At 35.8% G+C, this 26,518-nt stretch overlaps 3 protein-coding genes across 9 annotated transcripts in view; 1 reads left to right on the forward strand and 2 right to left on the reverse strand.

The window, feature by feature from the left end:
* pum (pumilio) overlaps positions 1–20,703 on the reverse strand; it is a 62,627-nt gene extending 41,924 nt beyond the window's left edge. For 2 of the 7 annotated variants that reach the window (XM_053745788.2, XM_053745782.2), the window contains exons 1-9: positions 19,835–20,703; positions 18,760–19,236; positions 13,575–13,707; positions 13,167–13,316; positions 12,375–12,570; positions 10,456–10,618; positions 10,138–10,210; positions 8,751–8,851; positions 7,630–7,812 (exon numbers count right to left, since the gene is read on the reverse strand). In XM_053745788.2, coding sequence (XP_053601763.1) covers positions 7,630–7,812; positions 8,751–8,851; positions 10,138–10,210; positions 10,456–10,618; positions 12,375–12,570; positions 13,167–13,316; positions 13,575–13,707; positions 18,760–19,236; positions 19,835–20,050 — 1,692 coding nt within the window. In that variant the 5' untranslated portion in view covers positions 20,051–20,703. Of the gene's footprint in view, positions 1–7,629; positions 7,813–8,750; positions 8,852–10,137; positions 10,211–10,455; positions 10,619–12,374; positions 12,571–13,166; positions 13,317–13,574; positions 13,708–15,341; positions 15,620–18,759; positions 19,237–19,834 lie in introns of those variants that run through there. The other 5 variants (XM_053745783.2, XM_053745786.2, XM_053745784.2 and 2 more) reach the window with 5 other exon arrangements.
* A 1,262-nt stretch (positions 20,704–21,965) lies between these two features.
* Positions 21,966–23,111, reverse strand: mago (mago nashi). Its single transcript, XM_053745818.1, has 2 exons — positions 22,722–23,111; positions 21,966–22,190 (listed from the first exon to the last, which is right to left on the reverse strand). Exons 1-2 carry the CDS (start codon positions 22,977–22,979, stop codon positions 22,008–22,010), a joined length of 441 nt encoding a protein of 146 aa, XP_053601793.1. The 5' UTR covers positions 22,980–23,111; the 3' UTR covers positions 21,966–22,007.
* A 566-nt stretch (positions 23,112–23,677) lies between these two features.
* Positions 23,678–26,144, forward strand: RpS8 (Ribosomal protein S8). The gene is made up of 6 exons (XM_053745814.1): positions 23,678–23,817; positions 24,017–24,123; positions 24,360–24,459; positions 24,689–24,864; positions 25,466–25,595; positions 26,001–26,144. Exons 1-6 carry the CDS (start codon positions 23,814–23,816, stop codon positions 26,108–26,110), a joined length of 627 nt encoding a protein of 208 aa, XP_053601789.1. The 5' UTR covers positions 23,678–23,813; the 3' UTR covers positions 26,111–26,144.
* The last annotated feature ends 374 nt before the right edge of the window (positions 26,145–26,518 follow it).

Here is a 26,518-nt window from a genome sequence, read left to right on the forward strand (position 1 = left end):
TTTGATTTTTGTTTTACATGAGATCTTATTCTCAGGTGAATAGCCGCAAGATCCTCGAAGGTTGATGATCTTCATTGAGACGATCAAAGTATAACATGCTTGTAAGGTCAATGTCATCATGCCCTCAAAATAGTGAAAGCTATGTTATCAGACGAAGAATTAGGTAAATTATCAATATAGACATATCTATATAAGATTCCATGGACAGACTTGATTACAGGAACAGGATTTTGAACTTTAAATTGGATGTCTTCTAATTTTAAAAGCTTTAATTTTAAAACTTGGTGTACAAGAAATTTAAATTCTAAGTAGATGTAAGGAATCATTTCAAAACTAACTAGGTCCAAGTATGAATAGACGTTTGATACCAATTAATGGAGAAATATATTCCATGTGGAAGGACATCTAGTATAGAATATATTAAAATGTCTATGTTAAGCCAATCGTATATATGGCTAAAAAGCGTACAAGGAATTGATAGACCAATTTCCTTTAGCATTTTCGTATACACGAAAATAAATAGTGCACACGGAGTGCGGGGCGAGCGATTAATCTAAGTTTAGAGAGTAAACAAGTAGGTGAAGTGATCAGCGGCGTTGTTGAAGTTTAATAAGGCGTTAGTTAGCGGCGGAGGCGCGGAGCCGGCAATAAGGCAGCTCTTATCTCCGGTGCAACCGCGCCGACAAATTGCCTCACTCTGCAATCTATGGGCCCAAATTAATTTTTGGTGTTATTTATTCTTTTTTTTTAGTTATTAAATTTTCGTCTATTACTCGTTTATTACTTCCGATTCCGAAGAATTATAAAATAGAGAGGAAATTTGTAATTCGTTAATTGACCAAAAAAACAATGAAGGCAAGTAAATTCATGTAAATGAATATATTTTAGTCAAAATTACATTCATATTACGACGAAGCAAGCACTAAGTCACGAAACAGCCAATTATGATTATAAATGTAGGCGAAACGAACGACCTTAAAAGCGCAGCGTGTTGCATACGGGCGAGGCAGGCCGTCAAAGCGAGAATAATCTCATAACCGCGGCCTAGACGACACGGACAGCATAAGCTAAGCGCCCTGAGGCTTACAGAGATCGTTCTTTGAGCAAACATAGTTATCTTAACCAACAAAGAGCATTACTTCATTAACTTTTAAAGTTATATAATTATTCTCTTCTGCCATAGCCCAGCAGTGGTGTATTCGTGCGCATCGAAATTAACGTTGCGATGAACTCCCGCAATTTAGGGTTCGCGGGCGTGGGACAATTAAGCGCGAAGTTTCGCAAGTGGTTGGTTGCAAGTCTTGGTGCGAGTATTCTAGCGGTCCGAACACTTCAATTTCTCCGCGCTCGGTGATGCGTAGCGGCGCAATCGGGCGCGGCTGAGCGATTCCGATCCGATTCGCGGCAGCCGTTCGTTCACCAAGTTGCAACATTTGCTTCGGTGCCTCTTCCGCCAAGGCAAAAGAAAGCGTAGTCACGAAAATTGCAACGCAATCAATTTGTCACGGTTTTAGAAACGAAATCTCTTCAAGAGAATAAAATTTTGATTGTATTTCACCGACATCTGGAAAGTTGCGTTACGATGAAAGCAGGACAAAACATACATCAAATATAAATCTAAGTCAACAGGACAATTGAGGGCTACTTGTTTCGTAATTTTCAAAGGAGCAAAAAGTGCGTAACAAAACAAACATGAGATTCTGTGGTGCGAGACCGAGGGACGCTGCGAGCACCACACTGATTACGGTTCCATATTTAATGAACCACTCACGTGGGCTCACAACAAGCTGCAAACTAATTTCAATACGCGCTTAATTATTAAAATAGGCGATGTATCACGCGTGACAGTATCACAATGAAAAGGGGGAAATATAAAGGTGGGAAAATTTAGAAAACCCATTCTCATGTTCTATGTGAAGAAAGATTTGCCTAGATTATATTATGAATGAAACTGTCGCAATAAGGTAGATTGCAGCTAGAAAAATCGGGAAATCTTGGAGAAAGTGTTCATATGTGAAGGTGGGGCGGCGAGGCAGGCGAGAGGCGGCGGGCGGCAGAAGACGGCGGCCCGCACACAGTTTAATTTCCCACGAGGTCGATCTCAGCGCCGCGGAGCACAACCCGCGGGAATTAATTGCCAGTAATGAATAGTCAAGTGAACGTCCGTTAATTATGTACATCAGAACTGGAATTAAGAAGATAACATCAGTCTCGAAAACAATTGTATATTTAACAACTTTATGTAAGAAAATGGTCGAACATACAGATATGAAGCACTCGCACAGACAGATTCGACATGACGGGCAAAGAGCGTGCCTAGGAACTTCAATTGTATATTGCCATGCAGGTACACTGTAACCCAGATTGCTGTTTTCACACGAATTGCAGGCATCGAACAATGCCGGTAACAACAGAACTGTCGTTGTAAAGTTCAACGACCTCGCAATCTTGCCAGATACTGCCTCCGCAACTTACACTCGGAAAATATGCCGTTATTTTTTAGCTCGCTTGGCGCCTAAATTGGAATGTTAATTCTTATTCATTTGATTTAACAAACTTTTACAAATCCTATTTTTGTTAAAACATGTTTTGACTTTAAAAGAATAAATTAAACAATTGTAAAAGAGTTTAACAACAATCTTTGAAAATGGGAGATAAGATTATCTGTCCTACATGAATAATTAATTGCCTGACTACAACTGTTTGTATTTCTGACGGAATTGCACCCATGGTGACGGCATCGACCAGAAATAAAATAGGCAAAAAAAAATCGGAGAAGATTTTTAACATATACAAATCAGTGGGTTACTGATTTGATATTAACTAATAAAAAAGAAATGAGAACGACATGCAACCAAGCGCGATCGCAAGTAGTTTCAGCACCTATTGAATTGCGCTTGAAAACGGTTACGAAAACAGGTCTCCCCCGTACCATAGTCTGCCGTCAAGCCAATTCGATAAGGCGTTATTGACACATCGCGACATCGGTAGATGGTTGGCAGTCGATTCTATCACTACGTACGCCGTTACAATCGGTAATGGTATGTGCAGTTAAGGTATAGGTTTATTGCTTCCTCGTAGACGCGCGCCGTGGGAACAGGGCCGGAGATAGTCGCTCGTTAGCGGGGCACGCGTACACCCCGCCTCGACAAACACTAACGGTAACACCATCTATATGGTCTACTAGAAAAAACTCTGCCGATATGATTATATTGGTTCATAGCAAACATCGTATATACACCTTCAGATTATGTACTACTTATCGATACTTTTAGTTTGGCATAAAATGTAATGATAAGAAACTTTCTTATAACGAACAGTTTAAGACATTTTTTTTCGATCTGTGGGTCGCACCCCTAGGGGGGGGCGCGGAGCCTTACTTGGGGAGTCGCCGGTAAAAGAAATAAGTCAAGCTGGTTTTCAAATCAAAGTCCTGCTAACCAACTTACCACGATCTAACTTTCCAAGTATCGCGGCTTATTGCAGGTATTAATCCTACTAATATTATAAATGCGAAAGTAAGTTTGTTACCTCTTTAAGCTCTATCTACTCAGTACTCTATTGAAATTTTGCATACATGTAGTTTGAATATGAAAAAATAACAGTTCCCATTTAAAATTTACGGTAAACAGCTAGGTCATAAATGGCTAACATAGGGTATAAATGTAGTCTTTTAATTACATTACTAATTTTGACTTTCTATGGCCTAACTAGGGGTTACCAAAAATGTTTAGCCTGGAAAGGGGTGTATTCCAAAAGATTGTAAAATACTGATTGAAGACATTTAAACATAGATAATTTTAAGTCTTCTGTTACTTATATTTATCAAATTTTATTGGTGGTGTAGTTTTATTGTTCACCACTTCAAATATCGAAATGAAAACGATAATTAAGAAAAGTGTATTTAATCCTTATAAAAACTAACCTAATCTCTCACGACACTTTTTATTAGCATTAATACATATATCACGCACGTAATGGGACATTATAGAATCTAATAGTGCATTATGGAAATAAACTGTGACGACAATCAATTTGTACGGTTGATGTAATATCCACATGTGATAAATTGATGATAACAACTAATAATGGTCAATCGTAAATGAAATGTGTAAAAATAAAAAAATATTAAAGATTAATACGGCCGAACAAAATTACGAGAATGGCGTCGTAACATAAGTGAGTCAATTATCAATGGATTTCTAAATATTGTAATAATTTTGTTCAACAAGTTTTCTTAAATAAATACGTTATATTAAATTCTCGATACATTTCACTTAAGACTGTTACAATTTCGGGGGTTCTTTATTGTATATATAGATATATTCTTTATCCCAATCCCAACTAATTATAAATGCGATAATAAGTTTTTACCCCTTCATGCATTATCTACTAGACAGATTGTTATGAAATTTGGTACACGGGTAGAAAATAACCTGGAATAACACATAGGGTATTTTTTACCCCGAAATTCCCAAGCCCTGGGGCGCAGCTAGTTTTGTATATTTTTTACTAAACCCTGATTGTCAATATCAGTGATAACCTGATTGTCAAGTTCACAGATTGGTATACAAACTCATATGGTACAAGTAGGATACGAACCTAAGACCTTTCGATCCACATGCGGGCGTAATAACCATTACACCACCACCGCTTCATAATGAATTTTACGTTTCAATTAGAAAAACTAAAATTTAAAAATATAATGATAATTTTGAAATAGCAACTAGATTTTGTTTATTGACGTATAATCAACGCGTATGTCGTATAATATTATGATTATTTGGGAAAATCTTTTTTCTTTATCAAGAATCTGTTTAGTGATTCACAGTTACAAACTTTTTTAACTACTTTGATACATTTATCAAGGCTAAAGTTGTTTTATTTTTTTAATTTTTGACCATGATTCCACATATCTGTTTCGTCGGATGACTTACGAGAGGAGCCTGATTTTCACTGACTGAAGAAATATGTTTACTTATTTTTTTCAATTTAGTAAATTTATACATCTTTCTATTTTTGACTTTAAAAGAATAAATTAAACAAGTGGTTACAATGAGATTATATTAAATAAGCTATGTATTATTAATTTAATCTAATTCCGTTAAAATTTTTATTTTATTTCGAAAAAAACCCGAAGGTTTATCTTTTCTGAAATGTTAAAATGACATTTGTCAGAATTCCGTGGAATCAAGGTTAAATTACTTGTTTGTTTGATATAACTTTAAAGGAAAACAAATATAAAATACAGAAAAAAAAAATTACAGCGACAACGGACTTATCCCACGAAGGGATCTCTTCCAGTCAACCAACCGGAAAAAATACTACAAATACAAAGGCCAAGAGAAAACTACAAATACGGCATATCCTGTTATCCTAAAAATTAAAGTTAATGTACTATTATAAGTTATTATAAACGAGTAATCGAAATAAATTATAGTGAACTAATGACTATAATTAACATTTAACTATAATTGATTAATTATTTTATAGTTTAGTATTAACAACAGTGTCTATTAATTTGTTATAAAATATTAGGCAAAACGGATGTTGCGAACTTTACTAGGTTATAGTTGCTGGTATGTATCGATAACGACACACTCTACAAACGTGCTTCTAATTAGACTATTATATATTTTTTATTTGATCTTTACAGTAGTATATGTTGGTTGATTCGCCAAGTTAATTATTACTTTAATATATATAATTACTGTAATTTCTGAAGAAAGTAAAGCTTGTATTAGGTTTTTGTTCGCTCTTGACTAATATGGAATGTAGCGTGGTTAATAACAATAAAAATATGTTGTAACGTATATTTGTAATTTTTTTTTTCTAAAAGATTAACTGCACTAAATTCCGTAACCGCCAAGAGCGAAGAAAGAACATTATAAACTATTACGAAAAACAGTAACCATTACAGGTTTTTAAATAAATATTATTCCACCAAATCACAAGAGATAGTTTCGCATCCATAATCTATAGCGGGTGGACTGTAGGCGATCCCTACAGGGGTTAAGTTTAATGTTTATGGTATAATTTTTACCTCTTTTCCGTAAAGAGTTATTACATACAAACTATAAGAAGTTATACTAGTATGGGTAGTATGACAGATCTGATTTTTGTCGATTCTGCATTATACCGTATAACTAGATGGACTAACCCGTATGTACATTTTTACATGGTTTTCTCAAGTCGCCATCTAGCGACAATAGTGGTAAACACACTAGTAAACTGACATTACGATGTTATCCTACCCGGGAACCAGGTAGTGATCAATCAAATTGACGTACATGATTCAGGTGATTCATGATTTGTGGGGGCCAGATCTGGGATTCACACCGCAGCAGTTTCCACCTCTCATCTAATCTATTGGTCATACGTAAACAGCCTCCCGACCAAATTTTCGGTGAATGAACCTATTCCTATATTTTAAAGGATACCTTAAACGTACCGTACGTAAAAACGAAACCCTTTGTCTATCAGATAGTTTAGGTGAAGGAGAAGTGGACAAGGCTGGCCAAGCTGTACCGACCCCGTATAAAGTGGGATAAGGCTAGGCCGGATCATGACGCTATAGTCGCGCCATTGGTTTTGATGTTGGTACAAATTCCTTACTTTAAATGCGTCTTCTTAAACAATTAAATGAATATGTAGGAAGAGAACACTAATCTGGAAGTACGGCAGTGAGCCCGCCAAGTCAAGGGCGAAGTAAACACTGCCGCACCATCCTTTAATGGAAACATTTCGGCGTATTTTCGTGCCCCTATTTGATTAGTACAGACATACACATAGAGATAGAGTTAAACGCCCACATGAAGGGAAAACTATCAAATCAAGGAACATCCAAGATCTGGAAGTATCATGGTGATTATGATGAGAAATCGAAATGCCCAGCATAGCTATAATAGATATCGACTAAATAGCCTATGCAAAATTTATTCAGCTTGTTGGGACACTTCCTGTGATAACAAAAATTGAAGATCTGATGAAGAACCGTATCAGTTCGGCTAAACCATGGTAGGAAATGGATATGTTACATTTACGAAAATTATTCAGTCTATTGAGTACATGTATTTAAAATACTAGAAATATCAAAGATCGCAGTACCTGGTGACAAACCGTAAGAGTCCATTCACAATGGACATGACAAAAATGCTCTGCAAAATCAAGTGAAATTCCATCAAAATCATTCTGTAAAATATTTGCCAAGTCTTGATGAGTAATGAAGAATCTAGGTAAAGCCAGAATGCAACTTCTTTTTTAATATAATTGGATTATCTATCGACATGTAATTATGTAAAAGAGAATGTTTAATGGTAGGTCACATAAAGTCTAACTATAAATAAAGAAATGGTAGTAAGGAACTTTAGACTGAACTTTTTATCGATAAATAAACAAAACTGTGGAATCAGCAGGTTACAGCAATTCGTTAGTCACTAACTTGTGCAGTTATTAATGATGACTATAGCATATAATAATAATGCCCAGTCAATTTGATTATATTAACATATTACACTCTCATTTTGGGTATTGTTAAAGTTGCGCGTGCATTTTTGTTAGCGTCTTAATCACCTGGTCCATAACATATACAAGGAAAAAGGTAAGTTATATAAACAACAAGTGTAATACCTGCACGTCGAAGGGCTGGTGGTGCTGCGCGGAGTCGGGCGCGGGCTGCACGACGCCGGCGCCGTTGAGCAGCGCGGCCGCGCCGCCCGCCGCGCCGCCCGCGCCCGACACTCCCGACACTCCCGACACTCCAGACACTCCCGACACGCCCGACACGCCCGACACGCCGCCCGTCGACCCGTACTGCACATGTACAACAACGTTAACACTTTCGACGGTCCTCATATCTCTATTATCTTGTGTTATTGCTTAACACTGGTGTCAGATTTTATTCCAGTCGCCTAAGGAATCTGACATGACTTACGACTACCTACCGACATCTAGTGCCGTAACAAAGCAACCTTTGATAAAAACTAAAATGACTTCATAGACATGACAAATGTTCGTAAAGATCAATCCTGAATGGAATCTAAACTATAGTCGGCTGATATGACTAGAGAAAAAATGTTTAGCGGTTAAAATTACTAACCTACAAAACATCCCTATTATATCCAATTAATTATCTACACATATTAATAGAACAATTGTTTAAAGCGAAAGTTCGATGACTAACATCAATGGCACCTTATTTGGAAGTTATTGAATTACTTGTGAGTAATGAATAAACATTAATTCATTAACAATTAACAGTAAAGCAGCATTTCCAAAGAGGGTTGATGACAGGCAAGTCAAACTTCAACAAGTAAGAATGGGATGGCACCTTATTTTCTTGGAAGAGTTCATTTCTTTCATTCATTATTTGCCCATGTATTTGACCACAAAAAAAAAATCTGAATTTTGATGAGGTGAAATGAGGAAAATAATTTTGAAATACATTTTAAATACTCTTGTGTTCTCTATGTTCTTTTTCAACCATTGTTCCCAAGATGGTCAGGTTGTTCAGATGATTAAATTACATTTTATTCAAACTTGTCCTAGCCAATAATATAATTTTGGCAATAATTTAACTTTTCTTGCCAAGTGTGTTATTCTAATACTGCAAGGCATCTAACATTACTTTTACGATTAACTACCGCTATCTAGAAGCAAGTAGTCGCATCCACTAGTGGAACTTTCAACCAATTATTATTTAGGACTGGGAACTTCCCATGAGAGTACTAGTAGGGTCACAAATAACATACCTGTTGAGTACTTGCAAAACTGTTGTTGTCAAACTGAGGATGTTGCTCCATTTGTAAAACGAGTTCGATGTGTTGATTCATAGAGTCATTCAATGTCATACCTGGAAACAATAATTAAATTTATTATTTGTTAAAACTAGAGCGTCGATCACATGTTTCAAGATATTTGGTTGTTTTAACGAAGTTTTAAGTCTTGACTAGGGATCTATGTGAGTAGAATTTATGCCAATTATTTTATTCGTGAGAACCTAAACCTGTGAGATAGATTATTAATTACTTACTAATACAGATTTTGGTGACAATTTTATTCTAAATGCCAAAACAATGCTGCCAAACAAGCTGTCGCTGTCGGTTGTCGAAGTTGATGGTTAATGTATTCAAATTCAAATTCAAATTCAAATTGTTTATTGCTTCCTTAATGTCAAATACAGGTCTTCATTATAAAAATAGTAGCAATTAAGGACCCTGACGGGCGCTGCAATGGGAGAAGGGCCACATTTGTCGATGTTAGAGAACCTTTGTCAGTGTAAAGTGACATTATTAACATGAATAAATTTTATCTATTAAATTTAATCATTTTTGATAAGTATAAATTACTTCATGTTTCATCTTTAGGCATAATCTATTATCAGTCATACATTTTTGATAAGTCAATAATAATAATAATATTAATAAAATTAATGTCAAAAGTTCATCCTCAAGTAAGTATTTTAATTATTTGAATTAATTTTTATTGTGTAAATTTATCTTCTAAATATTCATTAATTGTGTAATAACATTTATTAATCAAGATTTCCTTAACTTTTTGTAAAAACGTTTTGATATTTTCTATTTCTCTAACGGCGTTTGGGAGTTGATTATAGATTTTTATAGACATTACTACATTCTTGTGTAAACTACTTTATTCCTGCGGCTGAACTCTATCATTAAAAGGCGGCTAAGTGACATTTTGCGAAACGTCACAAATTGTTTTTAGTGATAGCACAACCAGTGTTTATGTACTACGCTAGTGTGCAGAAAAATGTTAAAAGAATAGTTGCTGTTTTAAGAATATATTTCATCAATACATCCATTATTGTCACCGTAATGATTGTTTTTTGGGAACAAGAACCCTGACTTCTAACAGAAGTGTGCCACTCAATAACAAAAAATCATGTATTTTTATGCAAGTCAATATCAAAAAATCATGTATTTTTATCACCTTGCAACTAACATTAAAGCAAGAAACTATTGTGGTACAGCATTCATTTCTTCCTCAACTGTAGAGGGTTAAGAGCCTATTGTCTGTCTTCAGTTTCTTCTCCACTTTGCACGATCATCATCATTCCTGGTTGTCAGACCATAGTAACAATTAAATGCCACTTTAATTGACCAACTTAAAACTTACCAGGATGAATTTGCGCATGTTGTGGATGTGGTAGTCCTTGAAGAGGAGCGACGCCGAGCATGCCGGGATGGTGCTGGAATTAAACAATTGATATATAAATAAATTAATAACAAATTTGGTGACAGTCATAGTTAACATTAATCTTGTTTCTCCATTCGATCCCAGGTTCACCATTAGGTCATGCATGTCATAATAATGCATTATCATTTCAATTTCGACTCTGAAGGATAAGTGGAAGTGGGCAAAATGTAACTTGCAAGATTTGTTAGCAGACAGACAGAAATTAAATAAAACTTGTAAATGATTGAGTTAGCGTACCTGCGGATGTGAGAGGTGCGGCAGATGGTGCAGCGGCTGCGGCTGCGGCAGCGCGTGCGGCGGCAGCAGCGGGAAGGCGGCCGCGTCGCCGTTGCGGACGCCCGCGTGCGCGCCCGCCACCTCCTCCTCCGCCGGCGACGGCTGGCGCGAACCCGGCGTGCGACTGTAACCATTCACATTATTTAGTTCAAAGACTAGATTCGGATCAAGTAACATTGATATTACTTTATAAACAAACTATTATCTAGATTTTGCATGTCTCATTTCCAATATGCAAAAGGCAATTCAATCTTATCTGTGAAGTCACCATAATCCACATTACTGTGCAAAGACAAAGAAAGAAAAAATAATAAAGACAGGCTAACATACCCATCATTCATAATTTCATACCCAGGAAGTTGTTTTTTCATACAACTTTTAACATTTCTATACTACTTTCTGGCCCATCTACATATGGCAAATTAAGCCTTAAAAAATCAGGCGGTCTGATGGATGATACGGTGTGTCCTGTTTCTTCTCGTGTATTTGTAATAAGCATGTATTTTTTTTGTATGAGCGAAACGAAAGATATGGCGACGTTTTTACTTTTGTGCGTCTACAATTGGATCAGAAAGAACCAGGAATACGCAAAAATGAGAAATAGTGTGTGTTTGTGTTTATAAAAATCCTTTAAAAGTTATATTCTGATTTAACATTGTAAAAATTAGCTGTAGAATATCTAGAGAACGTCGAGTACTCATTTAATTGTTGCACAATGAAGTAAACTAATTTGTGTAACACATTAAATTATTTTAATTTATTCAATTTATAATTTTATTTTCATCATCATTCTCCTGCTGTTTATCCATTGTCCCGATTATAAAATCGAGACAACAAGTTACTGTTAAATAATTTTAGTTGCTAAGATTACTATTTATTTTGTGTTGCAATTTACTATACAGATGGCGAATCTCCCTCCACATTTCATAACATGCGCTACCGCGGCAACACAAGATTATTACCCAAGCATATGCAAAAATGAGAAATTAACGGTAAAAGTTAGGCAACTCCAAAAAAGGATTGGAAAACGTCCCTCTAACTGCTATAAATCTTTGATCTCATTACGCATTGAATAACAAAAAAATAAAATAAATTCAGACGTCATTATCGAGGAGATCTGTTTACGAAATGAATCACGGTTTTATAATAATGATATGATAAAAGATTGCGTCTGGGCTACGTCTGTGCGGCGGGGTGGGGAGGTGGGTGGAGGGAGCCGCTGGCATTGACAGAGGCCATGATCCACGGCGCTCGGTTATTGCCCGCGCGACCCGCAGCCGCGCTCGGCCATGCTGTTACCACTACGAGTTTTAAAACATCGCACAGAATGACCTTCATCTCCTTGTTTTTTTCTGTTATTGCTATTATAGTTCGACGTGTTAACTAGAATAAATATAGAATTACCTACGTAACAAAATTATGACGTATATTATGACAGAAATAAACAATACTGAAACTATTAGAATTTTTACTATATTTTAAGAGAAATTTGTGCTATATTTGTTATATTGGCTGAATGATGGTGAGAATATTAATGGTTTTAATTACAATTTAATAATAACCAATAGGTACAAAAATAACACGAACATATACTTAAAAACAAAATATTATGTAACCAATTTAGATACAATATTGATTAGAGATCAAAGGACTCAGAAGGAATCAGCATTGTCGCGTTAAAGGCAATGCCGTTCCTCATGTTCCAACATGTACCAGACCAGCCTTCTATAAATTGAAGTGTAATAACTATGTATGTTACCAATTTGAAAACTTTCCTATCATCTCTCTCTCATCTCCACTTGTTCGGGGTTATGACGCCGCGAAACCAGAACTGACAAGCCTAACTTCAAATCATCTCATGAAATGCAATGAAAACTCACTTGAAAGCTTTATCGTCCTCCTGTCCATTGTGGAGTCCGTTCGGCAGCGCGCCGTGTTCGTGCAGCTCATGCAGATCCTTGTCGAACGGAGACGCGGACTTGTCCTCCGCGCGCTCCTCCAGCACCATGCCCCGCAGCCCCGCCACCACGCCGCCCACCTTCTCGCCACCGCCGCCTGTCGCGACGCCGCCTGCTTCTAACAACAACCATCAACTGAACATAACCCTTTACCAAAAAAATACTACAGATTTATAGTAATATTTCCTGCTTGCGCAAGCACCAAATGGGTCGATCCTCCCATTCTGGGACCATTTCACCAACGTTTCCAAATGTGACAATATTCTCCTTCCTACACTTGTGGAATAAAAATATAAAATAGCACATTTTATCGCGAAATTCTAATGCGCACTGCATTAGAATTTCGCGCGAGGATAAGATTTGTATAAAAGCAAAAATGTTGATGTATGTGACTGTTCACACAAAATATACTGGATAACCTATTTAGACATAGAAGAATAACAAGTAACCTATGTCTATACATAGGGTACTTGTCATATCGAAATTAAAACTAATATCCTGGGCGCTCCTAGTAACTATTATAAATAAAATATTTAGAGTGAGATATTATAAAGAATTCTTCATACACTTTCATATTGAATAGGTTGCAAGGTCAAGGTCGCCTAACGGTCTCTGGTGTTATGCAACGATGAACAGATGGCGGTTATATGGAATTGTATTATTTGTTTCTCAATCATGTAAAACGCGTGTACAAAAATCCCGACAAAAACTCACCAGTAGGAGACCCACCCAGCACATATTCCACCATCTTGACTCCGAGCCCTGCAGCATCGCGAGGTGACAGAATGCAGCCAGCATCTCCTCCAGGAAAAGCGACTCCACGACGTGTGCTCATCATTGGGACGCCAACATTGTGCTCCACTGCTAAGACAAAATTATATAAGGACAACATTAATAACTTTCCTGCATCTTCAAAATGTATTAATTTTTAAATTCAGACAAGCTTTTTAATTATTTGGCTTTTGAAGATTGATTTAGCTATAGTACCAAAAAATTTTAGACTTTAAGACCAATTTTGAAAATAAGAATAATCAGAAAAGTCATTTACAGGGAAAAATTAAAACATAAGTTACTTTAGTATTTAGATAATGTCCTTGCTTACTTAGGACCATAGTAACATACCTTGAGCAGACCAAGTAGGATCGCGCCACATTTGCTCAGGGTTAAGTTGCAGAGGAGGCAGGTGGGGAGGACCCTTGCTGTCGCCGCCGGCGCCAGGCCCTTTGTCCCAGAGCTTTTTTGCAGCAGGTGCAATCTGTTGACAAATTATAATAATAATAAAAACAAAAATATAATATATAATTGCTAGAGAATATTCCGAGAATTTTAATAAAATAAATTATAATATTCATATTGCTCATGGCAAAGGGTGATGGCCATTATACATAATGTAACATACACAACAACTTCTTTCTGGTTTATAAAAACTACATACATCAGCCATATTGGTACACAATACAAACTCATGTGCCATGGGTAGGGTTCGAACCTGGACATTAAAAACATAAGAATAAGTGCAATTATAAGAAAAAAAATATGAATTTCCACCCATGATAACATATTTGAACTTTGGTAATAGACTATATCTATTCCAAATTCCATCAAAATCAGCTAGCGGTTTGGCTTAGAAAGTAAGACAGCTTTTTACATTTCTTAGTACTGATTACTGCATAATAATTTTAACTATAATAAAGCCAAAAAAAACAAGTGCAACTTATTAAAAAAATATAAAAAAGAAAGTTAAAAACTTATTTCTTAAATGCACTTGAATGTCAATGAATCCTAGCCATAATGTAAACAGCTAACCTGTCAATGTGTTCTGTAAACAGATTTGTTAAATAAAAGTATCTACATTTTTGTTTTCTTTTCAGTCTGGTCAGTGAATCCCATGTTGCTGAGCAAAATGCTCCTTTTTAGGGTTCCATACCACAAGAGAATATATGGATGTAGAAAACACTTGTACATCTGTCTGTCCATCTTCCTTACTACTTATTGTAACTCCTTACAGTATTCATCATTGCTGAGGGTTGTGTTCATTAAGTAGAATGAAACACATGTAAAGACTTTCTGGGAAATATTAAATAACTACTATGAGTCAGATTAGTATACACACTCACATGGCAACAGTGGCAAATGGCAAAGTAAGGCCTTCTAGTATTTGAATATATGTTTCACGATTCACTAACAGTCATTGATCATCAAAATAGAACTACTACAGACATACATATAGACAGGGATAGAGTTAAACACCCACATGAAGGGAAAGCTATCAAATCAAGGAACATCCAAGATTTAGTGATAGTGATGAGAAACTGAAATGCCCAACCTAGCTAAACGGTGGCAAATGGCAAAGTAAGATAGACTTCATATTTTCTTAAAAAGGAGTAAAGTTACTCAGTTGCAGATTCAATATTCATATTTGATACCAATTTTATCTTTTAATCCATTATTTTAGCTTTTGTAAATATGCAGTAGGTCCCGACTCGTAGGTAGGTATATACTTGATTGGTTCCCCATAGAACAGCAACACACTAAAAACACATCGTTTCAATCGTCGGGAACAATTGGCGCATTCAATGCTTATCGATCCAGTTGTTATGATGAACACTATACTTAATTCAAGTTAACACTTTAAAATAAGGTTATGTTTCTCAAACCTTGCTATTAAAAGTTTCATTGAACCGAAATATAGCCATGGTTTAATCAATTTCCAACTTAAGTACACCTACGGCCGGTGAACAAATTCCGACCCAGAAATGGCGGACACCGGTGACAAGTAAACAAAACAAAAACGGACCTGTTGCGTTGAAAAAACGGGATTTTCGACAGTTCATGACTTAAAACAACTTTCTTATAACTTAATTTCCATTAAAAAACCCATAAACATACCATGTCGGGGCCCATATCCTTAACATCAGTTTCGAAAAAAAAGTCACTCAAGGGTTTCATGCGTACTATCCGCCTAAAGCTCGATCATGTACAATCAGCGAAAGCTTAACGTTGGAAATAACACAATGTTCACATTTATCACTTGCTCTACAACTTAAATACACCGCTTATGACAATAATTAAACACATTTCTTACACTAAATTGTTTATTTTCACTAAAATAAAGCTAGAAAGATCTAAACTCAAACGATACAATGTTGACTTGTTTCGAACAAAGGACGTACGCCGACCACAGCGCCTGCGCTAAAACCAAAAACCCTCACACGGGAGCGTCGCTCAACCACACCAAAGTTTAACCACCCGTATACTAGATGGCGCGCAATATTAAAAGCACACGTAAATATGAAACTCGCGGCAACTGCTTTTTAAAGAATTAATGGCGGCTAACATTATCGCGGTATAGTTTGCTGAGCTTCGGATTCGGAGTACGTGTTTTTCATTGGGATAAATAAAAGCTTTCATACAAACTATGCAATGTTCGTTGTATTCGCGTCAACATCTGTCCGAGTTCAGCAACGTGTGTAAAGGAAAACGCCGCAGTCCGGCTGTTGTTAATACTACAAAATGTGTAAATCTTCTTTTTTATTTTTACTACAGATGTAGTAAAAATAAAAAAGTAGATTTACAAATAAAACATGAATTTTAGCGTCATTGGTGCTAACTTGCAGTATCTTTTTAGTATTTATGTAATTTATTGCAGCATGTTCTATCTGCGGGTCCGCCCGTAGTCATCAAGAAGGCCCATCCTGCACACTAGTACCACTGTCACATTTTTATCAATTTACTTCAACTAATAGCTAGACCGATTTAAAAAAAACACGATTAACGAGATTATGTTACATAAAGAAGTATTTTACTAGATTCTAACAGCCCGTCCCGGCTTCACTCGGGTAAATACATAATAAGTTATACGCGAGTTAACATGTTTTATCACTACTGTCAAAAAAGGAGTAAGATATTGAAAATTTTCAGTAAACGTCACACTTATAAAGTAATTGAAATAAATGAGAAAGCGTAAACAGATTTTACAAAACTAGCCAACAACAAGGATTCCGTACAAGTAACAAAAAAATGTTTTGCATGCATTATATGAGTGCCCATATAGATTCGTGGTAATTAAATATATACTAATTATATTAAGGCTTAATCATAGGCCCTAATGTTAAAGGTTAAAGTTTTCAATATTTGAAACACTTTTCCTAAATAGTGTATACTCATATGAATCGAAATTATCCCATAGGCATAAACTGCCTGATCGATTTTTTTTTCAAACAAATTTTAGTTTTAAGTTTTTATTGAATTAAATTTATTGCATTGTTTAAAAATTAGTGGAGGGACATAATTTTTTTTACTTTATAATCAAATATTTCCCAAAATATTATAAAAATAAAAAAAATCGTTTTAGAAACCATACAACCTCCATAACATTTATAAAGACTTGTCCAATTATAAACAATGCTATGATTTTAAAAAAGAATTTATCCCTCACTTGTATGGCTACCCTTACCAATTTTATTTTTCAAAAATAAAAATTCAACCAATTTCAACCTTACAGTACGCAGTCTACGAATGAAATGACTGTGACATACTGACAGACTGATTTGACGAAACTATAAGGGTTCCGTTTTTGCTATTGGCTAGGGATCTTCCGGGAAGGGAAACACCCGAAGGAATAATTTATCGCAGTAAAAAACGCAAAACTGGCCATGTACTCTTTAGACTTCTCCATCACCTGCTTAATGCAAAGTAGGATGTGATTCATTATTGGGTATCAACTCCGGAAGCCAGGTTGGGTTTATATGCATTACGAGCGATTTTTTATAACGCACGCGTTCAACAGTTTTATTGAAAGTTATTCCTTACGGGGTAAGCAGAACCTATAGAGTATGAATTATTTAAGGACGTAAGTGAATCTTTCTTTGCTCATACATCTGTGTCTTGTTTACTAACACATCTATAGTTTATGGATTATTAGATGTTGCCCCTGTGACTCCACCTGCTGCAAAAAGTAGGTACTCTTGTCACTCTCCTGCCTTCAAATTACCTCCACATAAAAAATCACATTAGTCATTGCTCCATTTTGATATGAAAGAAGGACAAACTACACACCTACACATTCATAATTCCCACATGAAAGAATAGATAACCAGTAATCATACATTCATTCATACTTTTGACGTTTTATCCTTACAATCCTTACACATTATAAAACAAACGATTTTCATTTTTCACTGATAGATAGTGTGATTCCTGAGGAAGTTGGTAGGTGTATATACTCGTATTATTATGGTTTATCCCGAGGGAAGCCAGAAAGCTGAATAAAAAATACTTCAGATATAACAACTTATAATTGGGGTACTTGACTGACCAATGCAAAATAACGCAAATATTGTATGAGTTTTGACGTACGTCGACGCACGTTATTGTCAAAACCTATAGAATATAACAGTACCGAAAAATGTTGCGTCGTCGCAAGGGAGCTCAATGCAGCAATCGTTCCGTGCTCTCACCTGTATAATAAGAAATCTCTTAGGATGCCAAACAAATCAGACGATATTTACGAAATATGTACCTATCTAGAAAAAGACATGCTATCACCACTATGGTAGTGGCTAAGGCCGATAGTGTGATAGAGAGTGGTGAGAGTTTCAAGCTAAAAGTTGGGTATTGGATGTTGGGATATTTTTATTATTGCGTTTTGGGAGATAAATGACAGATGTGTTTGATTTTGGTGTCAGTTGTTCTATACTATATTCCAGACTAAGGTAGACATATCATGCTTAGAACCGAAGCTGCTCCTGCATGTTTATTATTCCAAGAATAATTTTTTAAATATAATAGTAGACACAACTAATGTAAAATCTACATAGACATTTTTTTATTGAAAAAATCTACTAAGTAACACTATGTATTTCTATTAATTACACATATATTTATTTATAATTTATAAAACTACATGATGATATGTGTGCATGTGAATGCTCAATCAAAAGCCAAAGTAAGTAGTATAAAACAAAACTCGATTTGATGGACACAAACACATATAAATGTTTGCCATCACTGAGAATCTAAAACAGAACATCCAGCCATAGATTGATTGAAATTTCTAAAAATAGGACAAACAAATAGAGTTCTTAACATTGCTATTTTGTATGTTTATTTTTAATATATGACCATTATGTTATGATCCCTGCTAACACAATTTTTATACGCCAGTTACATTATCTGTTGCACATTGAAACACACCAATATCTTGATACATACCTCCAATTAATTTTATAATGTTGCATACATATTACACAGACTTGATATAACACCACATAAAGCAACAGATACCTGTAAGAACATTAAATCTTACCTGATTTCTTATGGCAGCGACTGGTGTGAGGCCTAGCTGGTTTTGTCCTTGCTGCAGGAACTGGTTCGTCCCCGGTGCAAGCATTCCAGGTTGGCCCAAATACATCAGATGTTCACTCTTGCCTATGCCATTCATAGTAGGCATTGGATTGCCATGATGTTGGTGCATATCATATAGCCCTTGTTGTCCTAATTGTGGGGCATTCTGCATGCCTTGCAATGGTGGTAGCATCATAGCACTGTTTCCCAGAGTATGATTTTGCAATGGCGCTAATTGTGTGTGGACCATATTAGTAGTTAAATGTGCTGGGTGACTCCCAATAACTGATGGGTTGATAGCCAGAGTGCCAACCGAAGAAGCTATGGCTTGATTGATAAACTGTTGTTGGGTTTGAGAATTCTTTAACTGTACAGCAGAACCTTGTTGGTGCATATTATTCATTGCAATTGGTGTGGGATTTTTCCATTTATCTTGATTCTGGAAAAGAAGATTTATTATTATTATTTCGAAAAATTGTTGTCATTTGTACTAAATCCAAATTTTTAAACACTAAAACATAATTCATCCCATCTACCCATACAAATAAATAAAGTTTTTATTTACAACAAGAGAGTACTATTAATTACAATGAAGTAGGTAGATATCACAACTAAGTAATATGTATGTGGTGTAGAAATTATCATTAACATTAGATTTTAGACGATGTGAGGATACTGAATCAATTTGAGAACTATGTTTTTGTTGAAATGAGAGAGTACAATGTCCTCATAGTTTAGGTTCCCATCTAGAAAACACACATAGGCATGACACAACACATGTAAAGATTGAACAATGAAATTAATAATGTCAGATACCAAGGTTTGCTTGGGGCAACATTACATTATTACAATTTGCTAAAGCTTGAAGATGCATTATGAAGAATGCCTATCAAGTCATTTCTTATCAGAAAATTGTTTATTGTTTTCATACAACATAAATGTCAGTAACTTATAGGTTATATGAATCATGTCAATGAATAGGTAGATGTATTAGATTTAAGGCATCTGTCAAAAGAATTGGGGATTCAGTAACAAACCTCATTCACAGAGTCATCGCCGACTGCCCAGCGTTGTTTGGGTGCTAGCGAGGCCAATTCGCCCTCTTGGGGTTCTCGCTGGAATACATAATGAACAGCGACATCGTCCTGGGTGCGAGCTTGCGAGGCGCGCGTGCTCTGCAACCCTGCTTCACCCGCATCTTCTTCCGCTCCCGAGCCCGGCCACTTCATTGGGCTACCGTGAGGTTCGAGCATTCAGTTCCACTTCACTTCAATCCTTGATAATTACAAGCAATTTCTCGACGCCTTTGTTACCAACGACACTTCTCAAACAGCCAAATACGAAGTAAAATCGATTCACATCATCAAATAGACTATTTACGATAAATGCATAGTAAACATCAAAGCCATTTAGCGACAACAGCAGTCTTTTTGTCTTTGAAATGGCAGTTAATAGTTTTATCGAAACACGATGACAGCCGCTAATGAAAACCAAAATATTGCAAGTAGATACGGTAGATTTCTTGACGGATCGAAACAAAGGTGTAGAAAGATACCAATATTGGTTTTCAAATGAAAGTTAAAGGATTTTTGGATTCAGACGTTCGATTTAATGTATTCTTCAATATCTATCTTCAAGGTTTCGGTTTGTCGGCGTCGAAAACTGAACTGAATAAACACTCAAAATAATACACTATTCACACAAATTCTAAACAAAAACGAGCACAAATATAATTACTATATGTACACAGAACTATTTACAATGTACAATTTTTACAAAAAACCCGGTTTATGCCATTGGCTGTTGTCGATATTCTCCGATTTAGAAAAGACGGCAATCATTCTTCACTGCCTGTCCGCCATAATCGGTCGGTCGAGCATCGAGCAGATGCTGTGCGCGCGCAACGCGCAAAGCTATACTATATACAAACATAAATACTATTTGAAACGTTCCATCATACATAACACAACGCATCAACACGATATAATTTTCTTTTATATGATATTTTATTCATAAGTTTAGAAAATATAATGCATACAATTATATATATTTATTAAATATATTGTACCAAGGCTTTCATATATTGTATTGATAAAGTTATGAAAAAAATAAGTTCTATTATTTTTAAATGCTGTGCCTTCACCTTTGTTGTATACATTGCTTAGTTTATCGCAACAATGTTCGCGATAAGTATGGGCACAGCATTATTTAAAGTATTTTCTTTTGTAGCGAGCGACCCACTTGACTGGATCTACCACACATTTACATCCTCTGGTGACACATCGCCGTTTTATGGTCATTCATTTCATTCAGGGCATACCCCTACTCTGGGGGCGCCGGACGCGGCGTGAGTTTCAGTTGGTAGCTAGGGTAGAGGCTGGGCCGCACGCGAGGCCCTTTCGAAATCAATGGGGTAGTGCCCAAAGATCTAGAATACCATAGCTCATACTCAAAGAACAAGAAAAATAATGCTTTCTTTTTTTACACTATATACTACCACTCAGAAGAGATTACTCGGTACACGGCCTGCCTGCCATCAGATCTATATGTATCAAAGAACTTCGATCTTAATATATAATCGAACGACATGTACGCATTGCTTTCTATCTCTACTTATTTATTTATCATGCTGTTAAATCCATGGATTTAGTAAGTACTTCGTTGTACGGAGTACCTACTAATTCCATTGTTATACTTTTAAAAAGAGACCAGTAAACTCTTCGTAGATTCGATGATTTTTTAAAGCACTTTACTTATATTTACTTTAGAAAATTTTAGATGGACAGTAAAGGAATACCCAGTTTTGCGACATAAAACCCCTTCTCCCATAGAAGGGGTTTTATTTCGAATTTAATAATAGGCCAGCTGCGGTGAACTTGGTGGACCACTTAAAGCCGGCGGCGCCACACCACCTAAGTAATGCCTGCGCATTGTTTGTATGATTGAAATAATTGTAATATTTCAATCATACAAACAATGCAACGCGTTATGCACTAGGTGTGTATCGGCCTTTATAATTCGGATGGAGACTAGGGGACTGATGCATGTGGGAGCACAAGCAAGATGCAGTTTATGATGTATAGATCATCGACAGCCATTTATATTTATTTTTAGTGTGTATGTAATGAGCTTTGTTAGTACACTCGTGGTTTTATTAAAACAAGGAAATATAAGTTAATGACATTATTTATTATTACAAAATAAGTCTTATTATATAGGCTTAATCTTAAAGTGAAGTCCGATGAGAGAAAACACAAGACACTTGAGATCTTGGACCAGATAGTAGAAACAACGGAGGCCTTCTGGGTCCCTAGATTGATTGACATCCACTAATGATCCCGTTTTGGAAGTAGTAAATGAAATATGCTCTTCTCCAATAACAATTTCCAACTCCTGTAAAATAAATTAAAATACTTAATGTAACATCTGACAAGAATACAAAATTCAGTTTGCATACAGTTTGTAAAGAACGTGAAGAAAATAAATAAGAGCACTGTCTTCTATAGGCTGGCAACACTGGGTGTTTATCAACCAATCTCTCCAAATAGTATGGTCTATTTATTAGGTATGTATAGAGATGACAAAAAAATGTTGTTAATTTTCATTGTTCTCTGAAGCATGTCCGATTAAATACTTAGCTAATACTATAAATCAAATGAAGAAATTATAGAACAAAAAAACACCAAACTCGCACTAGGAATTTTAACTTTATACCAATTAAGTTAAAATTGATAACAATATTCATATTGTTCTTTGGTATTCCAAGCCCTGAATAAAATGTGGTTAGCATTTGCAACTGTTTACATTTTTATGCGGGTGATGAGTGAATATGTTGCGATAAAAAATAAAGAAGTTAAATTTGCATGTATAAATATGCTATGTTTCAATAATGTTAAAAAATAAGGGGACTACTGAAATACTAACTTGTCTACCAACACGATCTGGTTGTGGCCATAAACGGTCATCTTCATGCATTATTTCAGAGTCCAAAATAATTCTTTTTAGCTCTTCCATGACACATGGATGTACATAAGCTTCTTTGCGAATCATAGTATCATTTTTATAATTTGAATTGTTAGCGTAGCGTAGCTTTCCATCGGGGCGGAATTCAAACTCGAGAAATTCATGTCCAAATTTTCCTTTGTGTCCGACATAGTAGCGAATGTAAAAATCGGTTGACATTATAACTGATCTTATTTCTACATACAGATATAAATGAAATTACAATTAATCACACAATTTCACTGTAAATTATTACCGGGAGAGAACGCAAAACACGCACGCACGCATTCATTGATGAAACTCTTTTGTCTATGATTATGTTGATTGTCTGACAGCTGCAGACAGTTCTACTTTCGTCCAAAAATAGTGAGTTTTACTGCACATTTATCCCGCCAGAGTACAGCACTGTAGTTAGCTGTACACAAAAGCTTGCCGCCTTTTGCTATGTCGAATTTTAGAGTACTTTCATTATGTAAGCATTCGTTTGTGAAAATATACAACAACAATCCCAATATTTCGGCACCCGAATATGCTACATTCGGGTGCCGAAATATTGGGAAAAATCGTTTTCCATAACATAAAAAACTTCGAAAACTATGGGATTCGCCTCACTGTATTATTAATGGATTCATATAATTATTAATGGACTTCATACATGTATTTTTTTCATACAGGCTTTGTGGGGCATCAAAATTGGTTCAGTCATTTTTGAAATATTCACAATTTTGTAAAAAAAAATGTGTTCGCGAGGTCTAAGTTCGCGGCGAACAACTAGTGTAGTTATTTCAAAAAAGTAAGTAAACATGTGTGGCTTTATGAACATTTTGCAAACGAGCGCATTCAGGATTTAGAATTCCTGATTCGCATTCCGGATTAGGAAAACTAATGTGTGCGACCGTGCTAATTGCCATAGACTAGCTGGCAGCCGGTTAGCCTGCAGGCAAATGATTTTTGAACGTTTTTGATTGACGTGACGTTTGTCAAAAATCTTTTCCTTTTCAGCTCAGCCAAAAGATGGGTGAGTGTTTCTCTTTTTCTTGAATTTGTTAAATCCGTATAAATCTATTTACTGTACAATTATTTCGTGAGATCTAAAAGTAAAATGTTGTATTTTTTTATTATTTAAGCCAGAAAGTTCATTATTTTTGTACTATGTGTAATAGTGACAGTGTTGTATTTGGTATTTACTGTGAAGTGATGTGACTCTTGATACACAGGTATTAGCCGTGATCATTGGCATAAGCGGAGGGCTACGGGAGGCAAACGCGCTCCCATCCGCAAGAAGAGGAAGTACGAGTTAGGGCGCCCTGCTGCTAACACCAAGGTAATTCATAAGCCAAGTCCTGATCCTAACCTCTTAAAAATTTTACTTTTTAAGAGGTAGGTACTAACTACTTATCGGTTCATTAAATATACGGATCATATAGATATTATAATGTATAAATATATAATAAGTAGAAATCGTGCTAATAGTTGTTTATTATAGTAAGGCAATCAAAACATTGCATGTGCATTGTTTGTAGGTTAGAACTCATTCCTATTTGTATTTTCCTATTCTAGCTTGGTTCTCAGCGCATCCACTTGGTTCGCTCCCGTGGGGGCAATACTAAATATCGCGCTCTGCGATTGGATACTGGAAACTTCGCATGGGGTTCAGAATGTAAGTAACTATACAATATAATTTGTTATCCTGTGGTCTCTGTACTTGAAATGACACTTTTTAATATTGAATAGGTATTCTTAAAGCCTAATGTTCTATTTTAATTTATTCAAGCTTCAGACTCATTTATGCCATCAATTTTGAAAATTAGAGGCTTTATATATTTAATGCTTGAATTGAATGCAATTATATGAAAATATGTAATGACATATTTTATTATTTCTTTCAGGTGCCACTCGTAAGACCCGCATCATTGATGTAGTATACAATGCCTCTAACAATGAGTTGGTGCGTACCAAGACTCTGGTAAAGAATGCTATTGTTGTGGTTGATGCCACACCATTCAGGCAGTGGTATGAGTCCCACTATCTCTTACCACTTGGCAGGAAGAAGGGAGCAAAATTGGTGAGTTTATTAAGATAACTGATATTTTTAATAAATATTTCTATTATTACATAGGTACCCAATAGCTTGCCCTTGCAGACTTGTGTACCTAATTCCAGTAAGCCCAGTATTATAAAACATTGAAATGTTGATTGTGTCTTCACACATTTTATGGATCTACTTAAACGTATGTGACCGTGAACAATAATCCACTACAAATGTTACAAAAATATATTGTACACTAAGCATAAGGGACATTGAGTGGTTACCTGGAACTTCTTTTCTTGAAAATAAAATGACAAATAGCAATCTGAGACATTGTCCTAAACTAAATTATTTCTTTCTTCAAGAAAATTGATGTATTCATGAGTGAAATGAGTGGATGAAAATTCGTGGACGGATGAAATGCTCTGAGAGCCATACATATGTACTATGGGAATATAACAAAAATGCTTGCATATTTCTTTAAAAAAATCTAATTATGTATGTAAAAATGATGAAATTTTTTGCGTGTCATATGAATGTAGGTGATTATTTTGCAGGACCTGAAACACTTTTCATATAGTAAATGAGTAATATTTTTGTTTTACACTATGTTTATTGTTCAATATTTTAAATACAGACTGAGGCAGAGGATGCTATCATCAACAAAAAGCGCAGTAAGAAGACCGCAAAGAAATATGTATCAAGGCAGCGCCTTTCCAAAGTAGAAGCCGCTCTTGAAGAACAATTCCACACTGGTCGTTTATTAGGTATGTATGGTATGGTATCTGTTGTGTGTTTTCTTGTGAGTTTCAAAGAATTTGTTGAATGGTGAATGGTACTGTTACTCTTCATGAACAATTTATATTATGATGGATGGATCTTGAAATTTTGTTTTGGTTAGGAATTGATTCTGTCTAAAATCTGGAGCATCTTGATCTCTAAATATTTCGTGTTCGGCTTGCATTCTCATTATTTATTATTATAATTTTTTTATTAATTCATGCTCAAATGATGAAATTAAGAAGTTTTGAAACTGCAGTAATGGATTGTGACCGTTTTGGGAACAGTCTAGCAGTTAGATGATGCACTGTCATAGTTACTCTGATTCCAGCTGTACATAACCCATGATAGTGTTCCATAGTGCAGATAGAGTAATGTTGTTTTTATTTCAGCATGCGTGTCAAGTCGGCCCGGCCAGTGCGGCCGCTCTGACGGGTACGTGCTCGAGGGTAAGGAGCTGGAGTTCTACCTGAGAAAGATCAAGTCCAAGAGGGCGAAGTAAAAGTGTAATGTAAAATAAACATAAAAAAATCTCATATCCTCTTTTATTTTTAGTTTTTGACTAGAGAGAATGATATATATATCCTGCCACATAACACAGTCCTCTGCCGCGTCTGTCTTGCCTGTCTATTCGCGATAGACTCAAACGACATGCATGGATTTTCATTAATAGATATGTGGATTCCTAAGGATTAGGCGTAATTTAATGTTTTTACTTTAGTGAAGCCGGGATGGGCCGCTCAGTACTATTTACCTATTAAATACAATATCATTCCAGCTCCACACCGACTTCGAACTCTACACATGCCGATGCGAAAGCGTGAACATTGCGTAGTAAGTACGAGTGATTTGATTTACCGCAATGAAAAACCAGCAATGTATATACTGAATCCGCCAAAGTTTGCCAAAC

This window comes from Plodia interpunctella, chromosome 5, assembly GCF_027563975.2.
Source record: "Plodia interpunctella isolate USDA-ARS_2022_Savannah chromosome 5, ilPloInte3.2, whole genome shotgun sequence".
Lineage (NCBI taxonomy): Eukaryota > Metazoa > Arthropoda > Insecta > Lepidoptera > Pyralidae > Plodia > Plodia interpunctella.

Excerpts from the sequence above, each read along its gene's own strand:
- mago (XM_053745818.1), bottom strand. The coding sequence starts at position 22,979 with ATGTCAACCGATTTTTACATTCGCTACTATGTCGGACACAAAGGAAAA. Across the intron at positions 22,191-22,721 it reads CAGATCGTGTTGGTAGACAA|GAGTTGGAAATTGTTATTGG; the intron begins GTTAGTATTTCA and ends TTTATTTTACAG.
- RpS8 (XM_053745814.1), top strand. Across the intron at positions 24,124-24,359 it reads GCCCTGCTGCTAACACCAAG|CTTGGTTCTCAGCGCATCCA; the intron begins GTAATTCATAAG and ends TTCCTATTCTAG. Across the intron at positions 24,865-25,465 it reads GGAAGAAGGGAGCAAAATTG|ACTGAGGCAGAGGATGCTAT; the intron begins GTGAGTTTATTA and ends TTTTAAATACAG.